Below are 18,608 nucleotides of genomic sequence, written 5' to 3'. Positions count from 1 at the left end.
CAGATTCATCCCTTCAAGAGTATAAAAGAGATCATTCTACTCCTGTTAACATCAAATAAGTCTCATCCCAGAGTTTATATTACTTAAAGAAAAGCCTCAAGTATTTGAGTTATCATTAATAAATTAGGGCTAGGGTCTATTTTCCTGAATTTCTGCCTGACTGACGTGCCCAAAGTAAACTGCCTGTTACTCAGGCCTAGCATTGGATAGAAAACACTGATGTTTGTAGAAATGTTAAAATAATGTATGCGACTATAACACAACTGATATAGTCGAAAATCTAAAGAAAAACCCAACCATAATTATTATTAGTTTTATGTCCCAGGCTCTTATAATGGAAAGCTATGGGTCCTATGCAATTCTAGCTCCCAGATTGCAATTCCTATGGCTTCCACTAGATGTCTTTGTTCAAGGTTTCAGGCTTGTTTCTTACAAAATTAGTAAGAATTAGGAGTTTTGGCACAAAGAGTCTCAGTGGAAAATCTATTTGTTCGCGCGAGACAGAGAACACACGCCTGCCAATTTCACTTTTCTATTGAAAAAACTTCATTCTGTATGAAAAATTATAGTTTATTTACATTTTAGCGTACCTGAGGATTAAATAGAAACGTAGTTTGACTTGTTTGAACAAAGTTTATCGGTAGCTCTTTGGATTCCTTTGTCTGTTGAAAGAGTGGATTACTGAAATCGATGGCGCCAACTAAACAGACCTTTTGGGATATAAAGAAGGATTTTATCTAACAAAACAAGCATTCATGTTGTAGCTGGGACCCTTGAGATTGCAAACAGAGGAAGATTTTCAAAAGTAAGCAATTTATTTAAATCGCCATTTGTGATTTCATGAAGCCTGTGCTGGTTCAAAAATATGTTGTGGGGCATCGTCCTCAAACAATTGCATGGTATGCTTTCGCTGTAAAGCCAACTGTTTATCGGACAATGCAGTTAGATTAACAAGAATTTAAGATTTTAAATGATATAAGATACTTTTACGTTCATAAATGTTTAATATTACGATTATTTATTTGAATTGCTAGCGGGCTATCCCACAGGGCTAGTAGGTACGTGAGATATTACACCACAAAATGTTAAAACAAATACAACATTGGAACCGGCAAACCCAAACAACAAGGCCATTTAAACAAATAATCACTAATATAAACCATTTTAAAAACATGTAAACAGCACAACCCAATTAAAACCGGATGAGACCTAGAACATCATATATCCTCATTTGACCCCATAGCCATTAAAACACATTACCAATATGACTGGCACCTCAGGGGTTAAAAGTCAGAGGCCATCGACCTAGAGACACCCTTTAATGTCCAGAGCAGCACGGGGCGGCAGGAAAGCGCCGTAGCCACCCAGACTCAGTGTGGAGACTAAAGCCACTTGAGTATTTACATTAGGCCTAAGCACCCAGACAGGCTTTTAAAACAAGCCCCGGGATTTATAGCTGCTGGTGTCCTCACTATTAATATAGGCTGGAGCGGGATTTCAGTCAGTCACCGGGGCAAATAGGAGGGAGGGAATGGAAGACAATGGTTATTTCCAAATTAATCTTTCCTCAATTCTGCAAATCCTCTCTTCACTTCCTCCTCAAAACACACAGAGAAGGTCAGAGGGCAGGGACCTTCAACCTTCTCCTCCAATACGGTTGAGAAGTAGTTGAGCAGATAGGATGCCGGGAACAGCAGAAAGACTAATTCATATGGAGCCATGGAGAAAGAGGAGAGAGGGGCTTTGGACACAGCAGCACAGAGAAAGATAACCAACTTGACTTCAACGTCAATCAACAAACTATAGCCTTCTAAACAGCAGAAGAAGATATAAATGTCTCTTACATTAAATGGAGTAAAGCTGATATCCCGTTGGACATTAACGAGTGTGTGTTCAATCATATTCACACAGGCTCAGTCCCCCAACACTTATCCAGCAACCAACACCACAACCCCCCTTCCCCAGACACTCACCCTGGCAGGACTTGCCGGCCTGGCAGTGGGTCATGTGGTTGAGGACGTTCTTCATGGTGCGGCAGTGTGGCAGGGCGCAGGCCCGCACCTCCCCGTTGGCCTGCTCCCGCCGCTGGCACTTGTGGGCGTGGAGCAGCAGGACCAGCTGTTGCTGGATGAGCTTGCGCTTCTCTGGGTCGGCCGTGTGGCTCGCAGTCGCTGCAGACACCCCACCGCCAGGGACCATGGAGGGTACCTGCTGCATCTGGGCCTTGGGAGGGAAACGCAACAAATAAGTGAGGCAGACTGGATTTATTTGAAACTTAGCTTGAACCCAATTACTTGAATTGGAACTGGGTTGCTTGAATTGTATCCCTGAACCGTTTATATTGAAATGGAATCACCCAATCCCGGTAATTAAGCCTACTTATACAAGTACATTACTTTCACAATTTGAAAAAGAAAAGCTGATCTACATAAACACATTTATGCCGAGATCAACGGGGTGAGGTTTGATTAGGGAGAAAGAGGGAAAACACTTGTGTGAGAAAGACAAAGAGCGGAGGGCGGCAGGGGGAAGAGTGGTGAACAGAGAAAGAACGATTCCCAGACAGAATAATGGGAGGCAGCCAGTGAATGAATCAAAAAGAAAGAAAAGCCGACCCCCCCCCCCCCCCTCAAAAGGCCTGGTAAACATCCAACTATTTCACATAAGACTCCATTAACCTTTAACCAAAATAGAAACACAACTATTTCCTCTGTAATGAGTTCATTAGGCCCTTTTCCTGTTCCTGGGAGAGAGATTTGCATGCAGTATTTACTCAGTGCCTTGAAAGAGACCCTTCTCTTTTTCTCTTCCTCTTTCCCTCATTCTCTCTCTCTCTCTGTACAACAATATTCTGAGTGGAGTGTCTTTTAACAAATGTTTCCCCTTCCAACAATCTCTCATTCTGCATTCCAGGCCTGGTTTTTGGAGATGGAAGAGAAATGTGTCAGAATAATTGTTCCAATACCGTGGCATTGGGAACTGCAGCGTTATTCAAAGTCAATGCAGAGACTAATGGACTCAGACTTCGGGAGAGTTGTCACTACGTGAGACTAAATCTGAAAGTATTTGATAGGCAGGGGGTCATTTTCACCGTATTGCTTCAACCAATCCTCCCATAGTACGTAGGATCTAGGGGTTAATGATAGGGGTTTTAGAGACCAGTCCTCTAACCAGGGCCTAATCTAATCTCTTCAGTGTTCAAACATCTGAAAGGACTAGGTAGGTAGGCACATTAATATGATGATGGCTTCACTTAACCCTCTGATAAACTGAGTGGAGATTCCAACATATCTTTTGTATAGTCAGTACTTTCATATGTGAGAACACCAGGAGGGTAGGGGCAAGGTAACAAGTCTGAAACACAAAGGCATGGGGACCACATCAGATCTGAGAGCTGATTTTTTGTGGCCCCCAGACAGATATCGGATTCCAACTGTTTAAGGGGGCGAGACGAAGAGGCTCGAGATCCAAATGGAAACAGATCTTTCCCAGAATCCTCCGTTTAGGTCATCGTGTAAACTTACCGCAGGTTTGCATTTCTCCTTTTCTACAAAGTTGGAGGAACTTACCAGGTTTGGCATGCTACTGGCCCCTTTCAGGTCACTGGGGAAGGGGGGCAGGCTGTTGGCCCCTTTCAGGTCACTGGGGAAGGGGGGCAGGCTGTTGGCAAGGGCTGCCTTGTTCCGGAGCTGCTGCTGGGCGTTCACCCCCATCTGCTGCTGGGCCCCGCCTTGACCGTACTGCTGCCCAAAAGGACTGCCAGCCATACCCATCTACAGAGAGACAAGGGATTAGGACCATCTCTGAGGTGAACCAGGTCTCTTCTCTATTCATGAGTTTCAAAATGGGTCAAGAAGGACCAGGACAATGTATGATTTGGGACTGTAAAACGAACCTATTGGGTTCAAATGAAATTGGGCCCCAACACTGCAAAGCCCAGCCACAGGTTTCCCTACTGCACACAATACCAAAGAGCCTGGTGTTTTAGCACTGATTCCATGGGGATTGTCTAGAAGGGGAGAATGACATGCAATGGTGGGTCTGCCGGTTGACATCTGTCTCTCCGTGGTTGAGATAAGAGGAAGTGGCCCCTGTTACAAGGCCTCCCCAAATCACGCCATCTCTCAACCACAACATGTGATAGTAAACAAGGGAGCACCTAAACCTAACACAGGCTAGGTATAGATATGAATATATGTCTTACAAGTTACTTGTAGATGATTACACATGTCGGATCTTGTGGACGAGCTCATTGAAATGGATGAAAATAGGAGAGAGCGGTCAGATGCAGTGTGACTTATTTCAACAGGTCTTTGTCCCCCCCATCGTTATAACTGCCAACCCCAAAATCAGGCAAATAAGGAAACAGAGGTATGAAAGAAACATTTCCCCATGAGTGGCTGCCAAATCCCATCCATTTATCTATCCATCTACCATCATTAAACTTCATTGACTAGCTTTTCAATGTGAGTTGAACACATAAAAAACACTATTTCAGAGACAATGGGTGGTGCAAGATCTGCTGCAGGCATGGACAGAATAGTTAGGTGCGCGGCTACAATCTCTTTAGAATAAATAAAAAAACACTAATTTTGATCTTCCAATATGACCAATAAGGTTGAAAACATGCAATTATGACATCTACAATGAGTATACCAAACCTTAGAAACACCTTCCTAATATTGAGTTGCAACCCCATTTGCCCTCCACATGCCCTGACAAATTCAGGCTAAGGCCTCTAAGGTGTCGAAAGCGTTCCACAGGGATGCTGGCCCCTGTTGTGTCAAGTTGGCTGGATGTCTTTTGGGTGGTAGACCATTGTTGATACACACGGGAAACTGTTGAGCGTGAAAAACACAGCAGCGTTGCAGTTCTTGACACAAACCGGTGCGCCTGGCACCTACTGCCACACCTCATTCAAAGGCCTTTACAGTGCATTCGGAAAGTATTAATTGTGTTATGTTACATCCTTATACTAAAATGGATAGACTTGTTTTTCCCCCCACATCAATCTGCACACGATACCCCAAAATGACAAAGCAAAAACAGGTTTAGATTGAAAGATCACATTTACAAAAGTATTCAGACCCTTTACTCCGTACTTTGTTGAAGCACCTTTGTCAGCGATTACAGCCTTTGCGTCTTCTTGGGTAAAACACTACAAACTTGGCACACCTGTATTTGGGGAGTTTCTCCCATTCTCCGCAGATCATCTCAAGCTCGTCAGGTTGGATGGGGAGCGTTGCGCTACATATATTTTCACAGATGATCGATCGGGTTCAAGTCCAGGCCACTCAAGGACATTAAGAGACTGTCCCAAAGCCACTCCTGCGTTGTCTTGGGTGTGTGCTTAGAGTCGTTGGAAGGTGAACCTTCCTGTTGGAAGGTGAACTTCGACCCAGTCTGAGGTCCTGAGCTCTCTGGAGCAGGTTTCATCAAGGATCTCGCTGTACTTTGTTCCATTCATCTTTTCCTCAATCCTGACTAGTCTCCCAGTCCCTGCCGCTGAAAAACATCCCCACAGCGTGATGCTGCCACCAACATGCTTCACTGTAGGGATGGTGCCCGGTTTCCTCCAGACGTGACGCTTGGCATTCAGGCCAAAGAGTTCAAACTTGGTTTCATCAGACCAGAGAATCTTGTTTCTCATGTTCTGAGAGTCCCGTAGGTGTCTTTTGGCAAACTCCAAGTGGGCTGTTATGTGCCTTTTACTGAAGAGTGGCTTCCGTTTGGCCACTCTACCATAAAGGCCTGATGGAGTGGTGGAGTCCTGCAGAGATGGTTGCCCTTCTGGAAGGTTCTCCCATCTCCACAGAGAAACTCTGGAGCGCTGTCAGAGAGAACATTGGGTTCTTGGTCACCTCCCTGACCAAGGCCCTTCTCCCCCAATCGCTCAGTTTGGCCAGGCGACCAGATCTCGGAAGAGTCTTGGTGGTTCCAAACTTCTTCCATTCAAGAATGACGGAGGCCACTGAATTTTTTGGGTACCCTTCCCCAGATCTGTGCCTCGACACAATCCTGTCAGAGCTCTACGGACAATTCCTTCAACAGCATTACTTGGTTTATGCTCTGACATGCACTGTCAACTGTGGGACCTTATATAGACAGGTATTTGCCTTTCCAAATCATGTCCAATCATTTAAATTTACCACAGGCGGCCTCCAACCAAGTTGTAGAAACATCTCAAGGATGATCAAAGGAAACAGGATGCACCTGAGCTCAATTTCAAGTCTATTAGCAAAGGGTCTGAATACTTATGTAAATAAAAATACATTTTCTACAATTTTGAAAAACTTTTTTCACATTGTCATGGGGTATTGTGTGTAGATTGATGAAGAAAAACATTTATTGAATCCATTTTAGAATAAGGCTGTAACGTAACAACATGTGGAAAAGGGAAAGGGGGTTGAATACTTTACGCATGGACTGTACATCATTTGTATTCCCCATTCACCCTCTGAATGACACACATACACAATCCATGTCTCAATTGTCTTAAGGCTTAAAAATCCTTCTTTAACCCGTCTCCTCCCCTTCATCTACACTGATTGAAGTGGATTTAACAAGTGACATCAATAAAGGATCATAGCTTTCACATGGATTCACCTGGTCAGTCTATGTCATGGATTCACCTGGTCAGTCTATGTCATGGATTCACCTGGTCAGTCTGTGTCATGGATTCCCCTGGTCAGTCTGTGTCATGGATTCCCCTGGTCAGTGTCATGGATTCACCTGGTCAGTGGTCAGTCTGTGTCATGGATTCCCCAGTCTGTGTCAGTCTGTGTCATGGATTCCCCAGTCTGTGTCAGTCTGTGTCTGTGTCATGGATTCCCCAGTCTGTGTCATGGATCTGTGTCTGTGTCATGGATTCCCCTGGTCAGTCTGTGTCATGGATTCCCCTGGTCAGTCTGTGTCATGGATTCCCCTGGTCAGTCTGTGTCATGGTCAGTCTGTGTCATGGATTCACCTGGTCAGTCTGTGTCATGGATTCCCCTGGTCAGTCTGTGTCATGGATTCACCTGGTCAGTCTGTGTCATGGATTCCCCTGGTCAGTCTGTGTCTGTGTCATGGATTCCCCTGGTCAGTCTGTGTCATGGATTCCCCTGGTCAGTCTGTGTCATGGATTCCCCTGGTCAGTCTGTGTCATGGATTCCCCTGGTCAGTCTGTGTCATGGATTCCCCTGGTCAGTCTGTGTCATGGATTCCCCTGGTCAGTCTGTGTCATGGATTCCCCTGGTCAGTCTGTGTCATGGATTCCCCTGGTCAGTCTGTGTCATGGATTCCCCTGGTCAGTCTGTGTCATGGATTCCCCTGGTCAGTCTGTGTCATGGATTCCCCTGGTCAGTCTGTGTCATGGATTCCCCTGGTCAGTCTATGTCATGGATTCCCCTGGTCAGTCTATGTCATGGATTCCCCTGGTCAGTCTATGTCATGGATTCACCTGGTCAGTCTATGTCATGGATTCCCCTGGTCAGTCTATGTCATGGATTCACCTGGTCAGTCTATGTCATGGAAAGAGCAGGCGTTCCTAATGTTTTGTCAGTGTATAGCTCAGGTCTTCAAGTGTCAATCAGCAGTTACCTCATCCATTTTTGGACTTTATGATATGTACCCAATAAATACTTCACTAGCTTACAATGTCGTACCCCATCAGAACCCAAAATATAAGCTTGTTTTACCCCAATGTTTGTAAACAAATTAAATGTAAACAAACACTGTTTAGCCGCAAATCATGGTTAAAACTATACTTTTGATATCAAAGCGAGTCCTTGCATCCAAAGCAAAGCAAAGCTCTGTCTTTGAATTAGAGAATGATTACATTTCCCCAGCCCAATCCCTCAGATTTTTACCGAAACAGGGGCGAGGAGATCATTTGTTATCGTTTCAACTGCTGATTGCCACTTCAGTATGTTGGATGACTAGCAATCGAGCATAATGACCTAATCCCCATTTCTAGTCCATCCCTCTCCTGGTGTGCATGTGTACACAGCCCTGCCTGCTCTGCTCTAGCAGCATGCTCCTCTACTGTGCTCCACTGTGCTTAGTGGCGAGGAGGCTCTCCCGCCGTTGTCAGCGCTCCAGCAGACAGATGAAAGAGCCAGAGACCAGCAGCATTGTAGCCACGCTCAACAGCTGAGCTCTAGTCTGCCCCACCCCCTACATACAGTGGAGCTCTGAAACGCCGAGTTCCGCTCTGCCTCACGTTCACTTTAGTCTCCCACAAACAAACGGTCTCACGCGCCTGGGCTAGCACAGGCACGCACACGCTTACTGACTGGCTAACACACTTCAAGCTTGAACTTTTTACACGCAGGCCAACTCTAGACCCTCCCTAGCTCTGACACACACACTCCTTCCTACCTGAGCTGTTATTTAGCACATCTTCCATAGTCACAACAGCTTTAGGACGCCCCAACACACACTCTTTTTATCATACCGGTACTGAAGATTATACAGTTGGCATTTCAAAATACTCCAGTATACAGTATACCACCCAAGCATAAAACACACACAACAGCGCAGGGGAATCAACTCCCAACTTCTAACTAGAGCGAACATGCACTAAAAAGTAATACATTCAAAACACACCCCAGACAGATGTGGAGACGGCCTCTGAAATAGCCGCGTTCCCTCTCTCCATCCCTCGCTCCTCCTCCTTTCTCTCCTTCCACACACACACACCTTAACATGATTTACAGCTCCATTATGAGCCAAGGGGCCGGGAGGACCAGCACACACACACAAAATTGGAAGAGAAAGAAGAAAATAAGGAGAAAGAAAAAGAATGAAGGTAAACTAGAGAGAGGAAGAGAATGTTAGAGGGACAGCGAGAGAGAAAGAGGACTCACTGAGAATGAATGAGAAAGAAAACAAAATAGAGAATGAGAGAGTTCACATGCCCTATGCCAAACCGCTTGAATTTCTTTGAATGGCATTGGTAGCAGTACTGTAGCTAACGGAAACAACGACAGACCTGAGAGTATACCAGGCTGTGGTTGTCTCTGTTTCAAATAGCTGTCTCATGGCCAGACCACAAACCCAAAGGCTCTTTTACGTGCAACCAGTGCCACCATTGCAGAACTATCGCACAGGAAAAGTCTTCTGTTGACAGCTTCTAAAATGGATTATTACGTCAAGTACTTCATTAACTGTAAAACCACTCATGTCATCTACAGATTGGAATGTCCACAGTGCAAGGTGTTCTACATTGGATGGACAAAGAGACGCCTTCAAGACCACTTAGCGGAACACAAGTACGCCATACGGGTTGGCAATGAAGACGACCCCATGGCAAGGCACTACAAGTCCTTACACCATGGCAACCCTGCCTCCCTACAAGCTATGGGTATTGATCATGTTCCAGCCTCAATTAGTAAAGGGGACCGTCTTAAACAGCTAAACCAAAGGGAAAGTTTTGGGATTTACAAACTACAGGCCACTAAGTACCCTGGTTTAAATGAAGATATGGGTTTACAAATTACATGCCACTAAGTACCCTGGTTTAAATGATATGGATTTACAAATTACATGCCACTAAGTACCCTGGTTTAAATGAAGATATGAATTTACAAATTACATGCCACTAAATACCCTGGTTTAAATGATATGGATTTATAAATGACATGCCACTAAGTACCCTGGTTTAAATGATATGGATTTATAAATTACATGCCACTAAGTACCCTGGTTTAAATGAAGAAATGAATTTACAAATTACATGCCACTAAATACCCTGGTTTAAATGAAGATATGGATTTCTCACCTTTCCTGTAGGGTTGTGAGAGGTCCATTTTCTGTCATCTAGTGGACATTTTGCTCTATTGCCCTCAGCTATGTTTAGACTGTTTTCCATGTTTGCTGTGTTCCAGTGTACTATGGAATAGACAGCTCTCCTATTCTTGACACTTTGCCCAGTCACATTTAAAGGTTAGAACTACCTTTCTAGGCGTTCTGATGCTTCTTGCTTGGAGTTGAATTTGTTGATAACATATGTACAGTATTTCACTTTTTAATGTGTATAGTAACGCTTACTAGATGTTGTCCAATAAATTCTGTAACCACTCCCCTTCAAATCAGAGCTGACAGGAAAAGCTGTTCAAAAGAGGATATTATCATTTCTTTGTACTCCCTGAGGAAGACCATGCAGAGGAAATGAATCAGAGTTATTAATGTTCCATTGAACATGCCATACAGATAGGCATTTTAATTCATTATATGAAGTGCCTTGGTCCTCCTCGTTTTTTGATGACCAATGTACCCCTTTAACCTCTCTGCGCACCGAACCCGTTAGCGGGATTAAATTCGACAACATACGGTGATCGCTACAAAAATAGTCATATTAACCTGTTGGGTCGACCAAACCCGGATCCGGGATTCTATTTACAGACCTAAGCTCATTACCATAGCGCCCCTAGAGATCCAACAGGTTAAACATTAATGAAAATAAAAGTGTCTCACATGGGTCGAAAGCCTAGAATCTTGCTAATCCAACTGCGTTGTCAGATTTAAAAAATGATTTACTGCAAAAGAATACAATGTGATTATCTGAGGATAGAGCCCCATAAAAAACAACTATTTCAACCAGCACAGGCGTAACATAATCACAAACTGCATTAAAATAAATAGTTTACCTTTGACCATCTTCCTCTGTTTGCAATCCCAATGCTCAATGTTACACAATGAATGGTCTTTTATTTGATCAAATACATTTTTATAGCCTAACAGGAAACATTTTGTGAACCGCTTGTGTCGTGAATTCCGTCTCATTCCATTTTCGACGACACATTCGATGTAAATACACAAACGAAACATGACTTTTCCAGTCATGTTTGGTTTCATTGCAATCAACTGGTTTTTTTGTAACACAACCAAACCTGATGGGTCATTTCGCGGGACGTATTGAGTGAAAGAAACCGAGTAACGGTAACAAGTAACAAGTAATGACATCATTGTGCACCAATGATATGACCGCTCTTTCGTTGATTGACTGTATTTTAACCCAATGACCACTGATCATCTTGAAATCTAGCTGGGTAGATAGCCAATGAGCTGAGGTAAACGGCAATATGTAATGTTTATGTGTTGGAAGACCAACCCATGTAGTAAACTCTGGCGTAAAGAGGGTCATTCGCCATTAAAGTTTCATACCGGAAGGAGCAACGCATGTTACGCACAACATTGTTTTGGTAAAGCGCGTCTTCAGCTGTTTATATCTCAATCAGTATGGCGACTAAGTCAGGGAAAGCTAAATCGGAGTACAGATGTACACACAATTTTAGAAGAAATTGATCGGGAAAATGAGACAGATTGTTGTAGGACGATTAATTTAGCGATTCCCAAATGGAGGAATATTTTTTTAACGGAGAGGACATCGTTTTGGACTGGTAAGTTTCTCATGCCAATGCCGTTGTTTGAAATGAATAATATAAAATATTATTTGTGAAATTAAATAGCCTATTTGAGGCTGTTGAGGGGAGGGCAGGCCCACAACAATGGCCAAAGTGAAATGAAGACAGTAGATACAGCTGGTCTGTTGTAATATAATAAAGACAGATCTAGCTGGTCTATCATAATATAATAGAGACAGTAGATCTAGCTGAAATGTCATAATATAAAAGACAGATCTAGCAGGTCATAATATATTCAACCTTATGCACTTCAACCTTCAACCACTTTATATATTTCTGTTTATTATACCTGTTGATACAGGGCTCATATGTGAAACTATTCTAACTGAACATTTTCTTTCACAGTGACACCGACTCCGAATGGGAGCCCCCAGTGCCAAGGTGTCCATCCCCCACTGAAGCTGGTTCATCCAGCTCCTGCCACAAGTGGTGTTCATCTGCCTAAATGTATTTCTGCAGGCATGGATGTGCCTCAGGGCCAAAAGGGCACAGCATGGAGGCGTCGCTGTGTTCTTTGCAAAATGAAGTTCCCCATCACCTGCACCACGAGCTTGGTGACCCTCTGCTTTACAGCAGAAAGAGACTGCTGTGGCACCTGGCATCAGCAGCACAATATTGTGTAGAGGACTGAGGGTCTTCCAAATATTTTGGTATTTTGAATATAGTTATTCCATTCAAAAATGTATAACTTCACCAATTTGGCCACTTGGGTACATTTGGGCTACTTGTGTGGGACACCTGGGTAACTTCATGATAAATGTCATGTAGCACACTCATTTTGGAAGTTATCAGTCTGAAACTTTGCACAAGTACTGTTGCCCTCTTATATTTTTCACTGAAATTGTCCCCATCATCCTATCTGACTGTTTGTTTTGTCTTGTTCATTTTAAAGATGATACAACAATAAAAATGAAAAAAAATGTATGGTTTTTCCATTGTATTATCTAAACCAGATCTATTGTGTGATATTCTCCTACATTCAATTCACATTTACACAAACTTCAGAGTGTTCTCTTTCAAATGAAATCAAGAATATGCATATCCTTGGTTCTGTGCCTGAGCTACAGGCAGTTAGATTTGGGTATGTCTTCAGGCGGAAATTGAAAAAAGTAGGGGGGTAGCTCTAAGATGTTAACCAAAGAGAACCTTCTGTCTTCCAAAATCTACTATTGTGTACCTTAGCAGCACTTCCCTTCCCCCTCTTTTTACTAGAAGTTGTCTCATGTTGTTGTGCCTACTGAACCGTCCTACTGATTCTCACAGACCACCACATCTCTGTGAATGGCAACAGTAGGTGTACTCTAGCTAGCAGGGGTGCTGTATTTACACTGAAATTACTTTTCTCTTCAATTAGAAACATTTGGAATGAGGATTTTTGTTTGGTCTACTGTGTGAATGAATGGAATTGACCCCTAACCTGCTTCTGATTCAGACAGATACTAAGAACGCAGGACTGACACTCTGGTGTCTGCCACACTTCAGCAGCATGCGTTAGTCTTGTGGCAGCTGTGCAATGTCAATACTGCCAGAGCCAGCTCTTTTATCTAGCAACCACAGCCTAACCAACGTACCATGGCATGTACACACTATCCTCCACGGCTTGAAATCCCTCTTTCTCCTGGCAGTAGGTTAGATGGTGAAGATACACCCAGGGTTGACCCTGCTACTGTTGCCTAACTATGGAACATTCGCAGAGAACTGGAGACATGATGTTACTCCCTGTCAGTACTGTGTAAGAAAGCAATGCCAGACAGTCACGTGTGTCAGCGAGCCCGGGGGTTTGTTTTATGTGGTGACAGCCTGCATGTGTCGAGTCTGTATGAACTAGCAAGCTGGTTTCCCCGTAGTTTCCTGTCAAACCACAACAGTAGCAGAGAAAATCCGTAGACATCCCTGAAACTAGCACTACCACACAACTACTACGCACTTTTCACAAATCAACAGATAAAGCTTGTCTTTCTCTAAACACTACTATGCTTTCTCAGACTTGTCATCATTACAAACAATCTCCCTTCACCCACCTATATCCACATTCCAAAACAACTCGAAGCAGGTAAATAGTAGGCCTAAGTCTATGGGATATTAATGAAATACCAAGCTAGAATCAAGTTACAGGCCTAACCATAGCATTCAAATTAAATATATGGGCCTAACTCTCCATGCTTTAGCCTCAGCCTTACCTACAAGCGAGACAGGCGGGGGAACACCTATACACCGACCTCAGAGCAGACAGCAGGCTGACTCCAGTTGCTCCAACCAGCTAAGCCAAGCAAGGGAATCCAGTAGATAATGTTAGCATTGATCCGCTATGGAGACCTCTGACTACAGTAGCTATAGGAAAAATCCTGTTATTGGAAAAGACTATTCGGAGGTCAGCCTGTGCTCCTAACATGCTATGAAAGGTCATTTCTTCTGTCCTGGAGGGATGTATTCAACACCCCAGCTGGGTGTCCTGTTCCTCCAAAAATCCCAGGGTAAGATTACAGATGGATGTGCATATGGTGGGTGGGAGACAAGGATGCATCAGAGAGAGAGACCCAACAGATGCATGTGTACATGTACTGACCAACAGGGATTATAGCGCTCAATCGGTACAAGAACAATGCACACTCACACTGAGCAGGAAATCCCTGTTCCAAACAGAGACATGACTTTGAATCTCATAGCTCAACAGTGATATGAGCTGGGATACCAGAGCTGTACCAACGATTCTGTCACCAAACCAACAAGCTTCCTATCTGGACAGACAGATGTACTGATGCAAAGCACGCATGAAACAGACAGCCATGATGCCATGAACAAGCCATTACAAAGCGTTGCTCCCAGAGCACGGGAAGACTGTGGGACACAGTAAAGCAAGGACATCATTTCCCACTCCCATCTGTGTCAAGCCTGGATGAATATAATGAAATAAAAGGTAAATATACAGTACCAGTCAAAAGTTGACAACTTTTCTTTATTTGTACCATTTCCTACATTGTAGAATAATAGTGAAGACATCAAAACTATGAAATCCTGTAGTAACCAAAAATTGTTTTATATTTGAGATTATTCTAAGTAGCCACCCTTTGCCTTGATGACAGCTTTGCACATACTTGGCACTCTGTCAGCCAGCTTCATGAGGTAGTCACTTGGAATGCATTTCAATTAACAGATTTGCCTTGTTAAAAGTTCATGTTTGAGCCAATCGGTTGTTGTGACATGGTGGGAGTGGTATACAGAAGATAGCCCATATTATGGCAAATACAGCTCAAATAAGCAAAGAGAAATGGCAGTCTATCATTACTTTCAGACAGAAAATTAAGAACTTTGAAAGCTTCTTCAAGTGCAGTCGCAAAAACCATCAAGCGCAATGATGAAACTGGCTCTCATGAGGACCGCCACAGGAAAGGACGATGCAGAATTCTCTGCAGCAGAGGATAAATTAATTTGAGTTACCAGCCTCAGAAATTGCAGCCCAAATAAATGCTTCAGAGTTAAAGTAACAGACATCTTAACAACTGTTCAGAGGAGACTGCATGAATCAGGCCTTCATGGTCGAGTTGCTGCAAAGAAACCACTACTAACGGACACCAATAAGAAAAGGGGACTTGCTTGGGCCAAGAAACACAAGCAATGAACATTACACCGGTGGAAATATGTCCTTTGGTCTGATGAGTCCAATTTTTGGTCCCAATAGCCGTGTCTTTGTGAGATGCAGCGATACGCCATCGCATCTGGTTTGCGCTTAGTGGGACTATCATTTGTTTTTCAACAGGACAATGACCAAACACACCTCCAGGCCTTGTAAGGGCTATTTGACCAAAAAGAAGTGATGGCGTGCTGCATCAGATGACCTGGCCTCCACAATCACCCGACCTAAACAACAATTGAGATGGTTTGGGATGAGTTGGAACGCAGAGTGAAGGAAAAGCAGCCAACAAGTGCTCAGCATAAGTGGGAACTCCTTCAAGACTGTTGAAAAAGCATTCCAGGTGAAGCTGGTTGAGAGAATGCCAAGAGTGTGCAAAAGCTGTCATCAAGGCAAAGGGTGGCTACTTTGAAGAATCTCAAATATTAAGTATATTTTGATTTGTTTAACACTTTCTTGTTTACTAGATGATTCCATATGTGTTATTTCATAGTTTTGATGTCTTCATTATTATTCTATAGTAAAAATAAAGAAAAACCCTTGAGTGAGTAAATGTGTCCAAACTTGACAGGTGCTGTATATATAAATGACCAATGTATTTACTCCAGTTTTACAATCACAAATCATAGGCCATGGCAATGAGTTTTCCTGACCAGACTAGTCAAAACCCTCGGTCCCGAGTGAAGCCAGACAATGAGTTTTCCTGACCAGACTAGTCAAAACCCTCGGTCCCGAGTGAAGCCAGACAATGAGTTTTCCTGACCAGACTAGTCAAAACCCTCGGTCCCGAGTGAAGCCAGACAATGAGTTTTCCTGACCAGACTAGTCAAAACCCTCGGCCCCGAGTGAAGCCAGACAGTAAACAGACAGTACATGCACCAACACTCACCTTATTCATGTTGCTAGCCTGCTGGGCGTTCATGGCGTTGTGAGCTCCCATCTGCCCTCCTCCCTGAGCCAGAGTCTCAGCCAGCACACTGCTGCCTCCCGGCCCCACGCCCCCCCCAGCACCCTGCATGGCCTGGACCTGGTACTGCTGCAGCCCCAGCCTGCCCCGTCCTGCCGGCCCCAGGGCCCCGTTCATCACCTGGCCAGGCATCCCGTGTCCATGGCTGTTCATCATGGCCTGGTTGAAGCCCACCATGGAGCCGTTGCCTTGTTGTCCGCTGGCGGGGCTTCCTTTCTGGGCTTGGTTGGGCGAGCCCTGGCCCATGGGGACTTTCCCCATCATGGGGCCCATGCCACCGGACCCAGCACCGCCCGCTCTCAGGAGCTCAGACAGCTGCTTGTGTTTGGCGGCAGCGTCAGGGACCATGGAGCCCAGGCCCCGGGGACCTCCTCCAGGCACTCCTCCCCCACCGCCAGGGGCACCGTTGGAGGGCATGCCCATCAGGCCACCCAGGTCCCCATTTGGGATCAGCTCGTCTGGGAGGTCATTCTCCAGGTCGAACAGCGACACCAGGTCTAATGGGAGAAAAATTTAGTTTAGAAGGCGTGGTTTCTACACCTGTTCTCTCAGTAACTTTCAGTCATGATTTGTCTGTTGTGCTCGTTTGACAAGAAACTGTCCAAAGGAAAAAACACTCATACAAATGAACAATTACCATCAAACGATTTCTACACTACAAACACCTTCTATACCTGGCATACTCCAACCGGGCAGAAGCATTGCTTTGCAAAAAAAAATAAGACGGCAGTGTCAAAATCGAATTGTTGCTGTCAACATTAAAATTAAGGGAAAGTCCCCACAGAACAGAAGAGTATCCAATTCACAGATAGTCAAAACGGCAGTCAGAGTGAGATAAAGGCTTAGGTCAGTTTACCATCAGCCTGCCTGACTGTTAGCGTGGCTGTCAAAAGTTACCAAATGTCCAAATATAGTCCAGGAACAGAACGGACGACAGTCCTGCCTTTGCACAATGCACAAACACGCCCTTACTGAAAGTCACATTTAGTACTGACGAACACCACAACCGACACACACACACACGACCTACACAACCGACACACACAACTGCCCTACACAGACAACCTACACAGACCGACACACACAAGCTAGACACACAACCCACACACACAACCTACACCTACACACACAACCTACACACACACAACCCACACCTACACACACACAACCCACACCTACACAACACAACCCACACACACAACCCACACCTACACAACCCACACACTAGAGGTCGACAGATTATGATTTTTCAACGCCGATACCGACACCGATTATTGGAGGACCAAAAAAGCCGATACCGATTAAATCGGCCATTTTTTTTATTTGTAATAATGACAATTACAACAATACTGAATTAACACTAATTTTAACTTATAGTAAATCAATAAAATCAATTTAGCCTCAAATAAATTATGAAACATGTTCAATTTGGGTAAATAATGCAAAAACAAAGTGATGGAGAAGAAAGTAATATGTGCCATGTAAAAATGTGTGCCATGTAAAAAAGCTAACGTTTAAGTTCTTTGCTCAGAACATGAGAACATATGAAAGTTGGTGGTTCCTTTTAACATGAGACTTCAATATTCCAAGGTAAGAGGTTTTAGGTTGTAGTTAATATAGTATTTATAGGACTATTTCTCTCTATACCATTTGTATTTCATATACCTTTCACTATTGGATGTTCTTATAGGCACTATAGTATTGCCAGTGTAACAGTATAGCTTCCATCCCTCTCCTCTCCCCTACTTGGGCTCGAACCAGGAACACATCGACAACAGCCACACTCGAAGCATCGTTACCCATTGCTCCACAAAAGCCGCGGCCCTTGCAGCGCAAGGGGAATAACTACTCCAAATCTAAAAGCGAGTGACGTTTGAAACAGTATTAGCGCACACCCAGCTAACTAGCTAGCCCTTTCACATTGGTTACACCAGCCATTAGGCTGATAGGCTCGAAGTCATAAACAGCACTGTGCTTGCGAAGAGCTGCTGGCAAAACGCACCAATGTGCTGTTTGAATTAATGATTACGGGCCTGCTGCTGCTTAGTCAGACTGCTCTATCAAATCAGACTTAATTATAACATAACACAGAAATACGAGCCTTTAGTCATTAATATGATCAAATCCGGAAACTATCATTTCGAAAACAAAACGTTTATTATTTCAGTGAAATACCGAACCGTTCGGTATTTTATCTAACGGGTGGCATCCCTAAGTCTAAATATTCTTGTTACATTGCAAAACTTTCAATGTATGTCATAATTACGTAAAATTCTGGCAAATAAGTTTGCAATGAGCCAGGCAGCCCAAACTGTTGCATATACCCTGACTCTGCGTGCAATGAACGCAAGAGAAATGACAATTTCACCTAGTTAACATTGCCTGCTAAACTGGATGAGTAGTTCTAACTAGTGATTATGATTGATTGTTTTTATAAGATAAGTTTAATGCTAGCTAGCCATTTACCTTGGCTTCTACTGCATTCGCGCAATGAAAACCATTAAATCGGTCGACCTCTACTACACACACACACAACCTAGACACAGACCGACACACACACAACCGACACACACACACACAGACCGACACACACACACACACA

The 18,608-nt window shown here is 43.9% G+C and overlaps 1 protein-coding gene across 1 annotated transcript in view; it reads right to left on the bottom strand.

The window, feature by feature from the left end:
* LOC139402041 (CREB-binding protein-like) overlaps positions 1-16,503 on the bottom strand; it is a gene marked incomplete at its 5' end in the record, with an annotated part of 62,328 nt that extends 45,825 nt beyond the window's left edge. Inside the window, 3 exons of the mRNA XM_071146093.1 lie at positions 1,974-2,223; positions 3,570-3,773; positions 15,929-16,503. Coding sequence (XP_071002194.1) covers positions 1,974-2,223; positions 3,570-3,773; positions 15,929-16,503 — 1,029 coding nt within the window. The remainder of the gene's footprint in view (positions 1-1,973; positions 2,224-3,569; positions 3,774-15,928) is intronic.
* Positions 16,504-18,608: the final 2,105 nt, after the last annotated feature.

Source organism: Oncorhynchus clarkii, unplaced genomic scaffold (assembly GCF_045791955.1).
Source record: "Oncorhynchus clarkii lewisi isolate Uvic-CL-2024 unplaced genomic scaffold, UVic_Ocla_1.0 unplaced_contig_558_pilon_pilon, whole genome shotgun sequence".
NCBI lineage: Eukaryota > Metazoa > Chordata > Actinopteri > Salmoniformes > Salmonidae > Oncorhynchus > Oncorhynchus clarkii.
The sequence above is the reverse complement of the archived record's forward strand: the minus strand, read 5'-3'. Positions and strand labels throughout refer to the sequence as shown.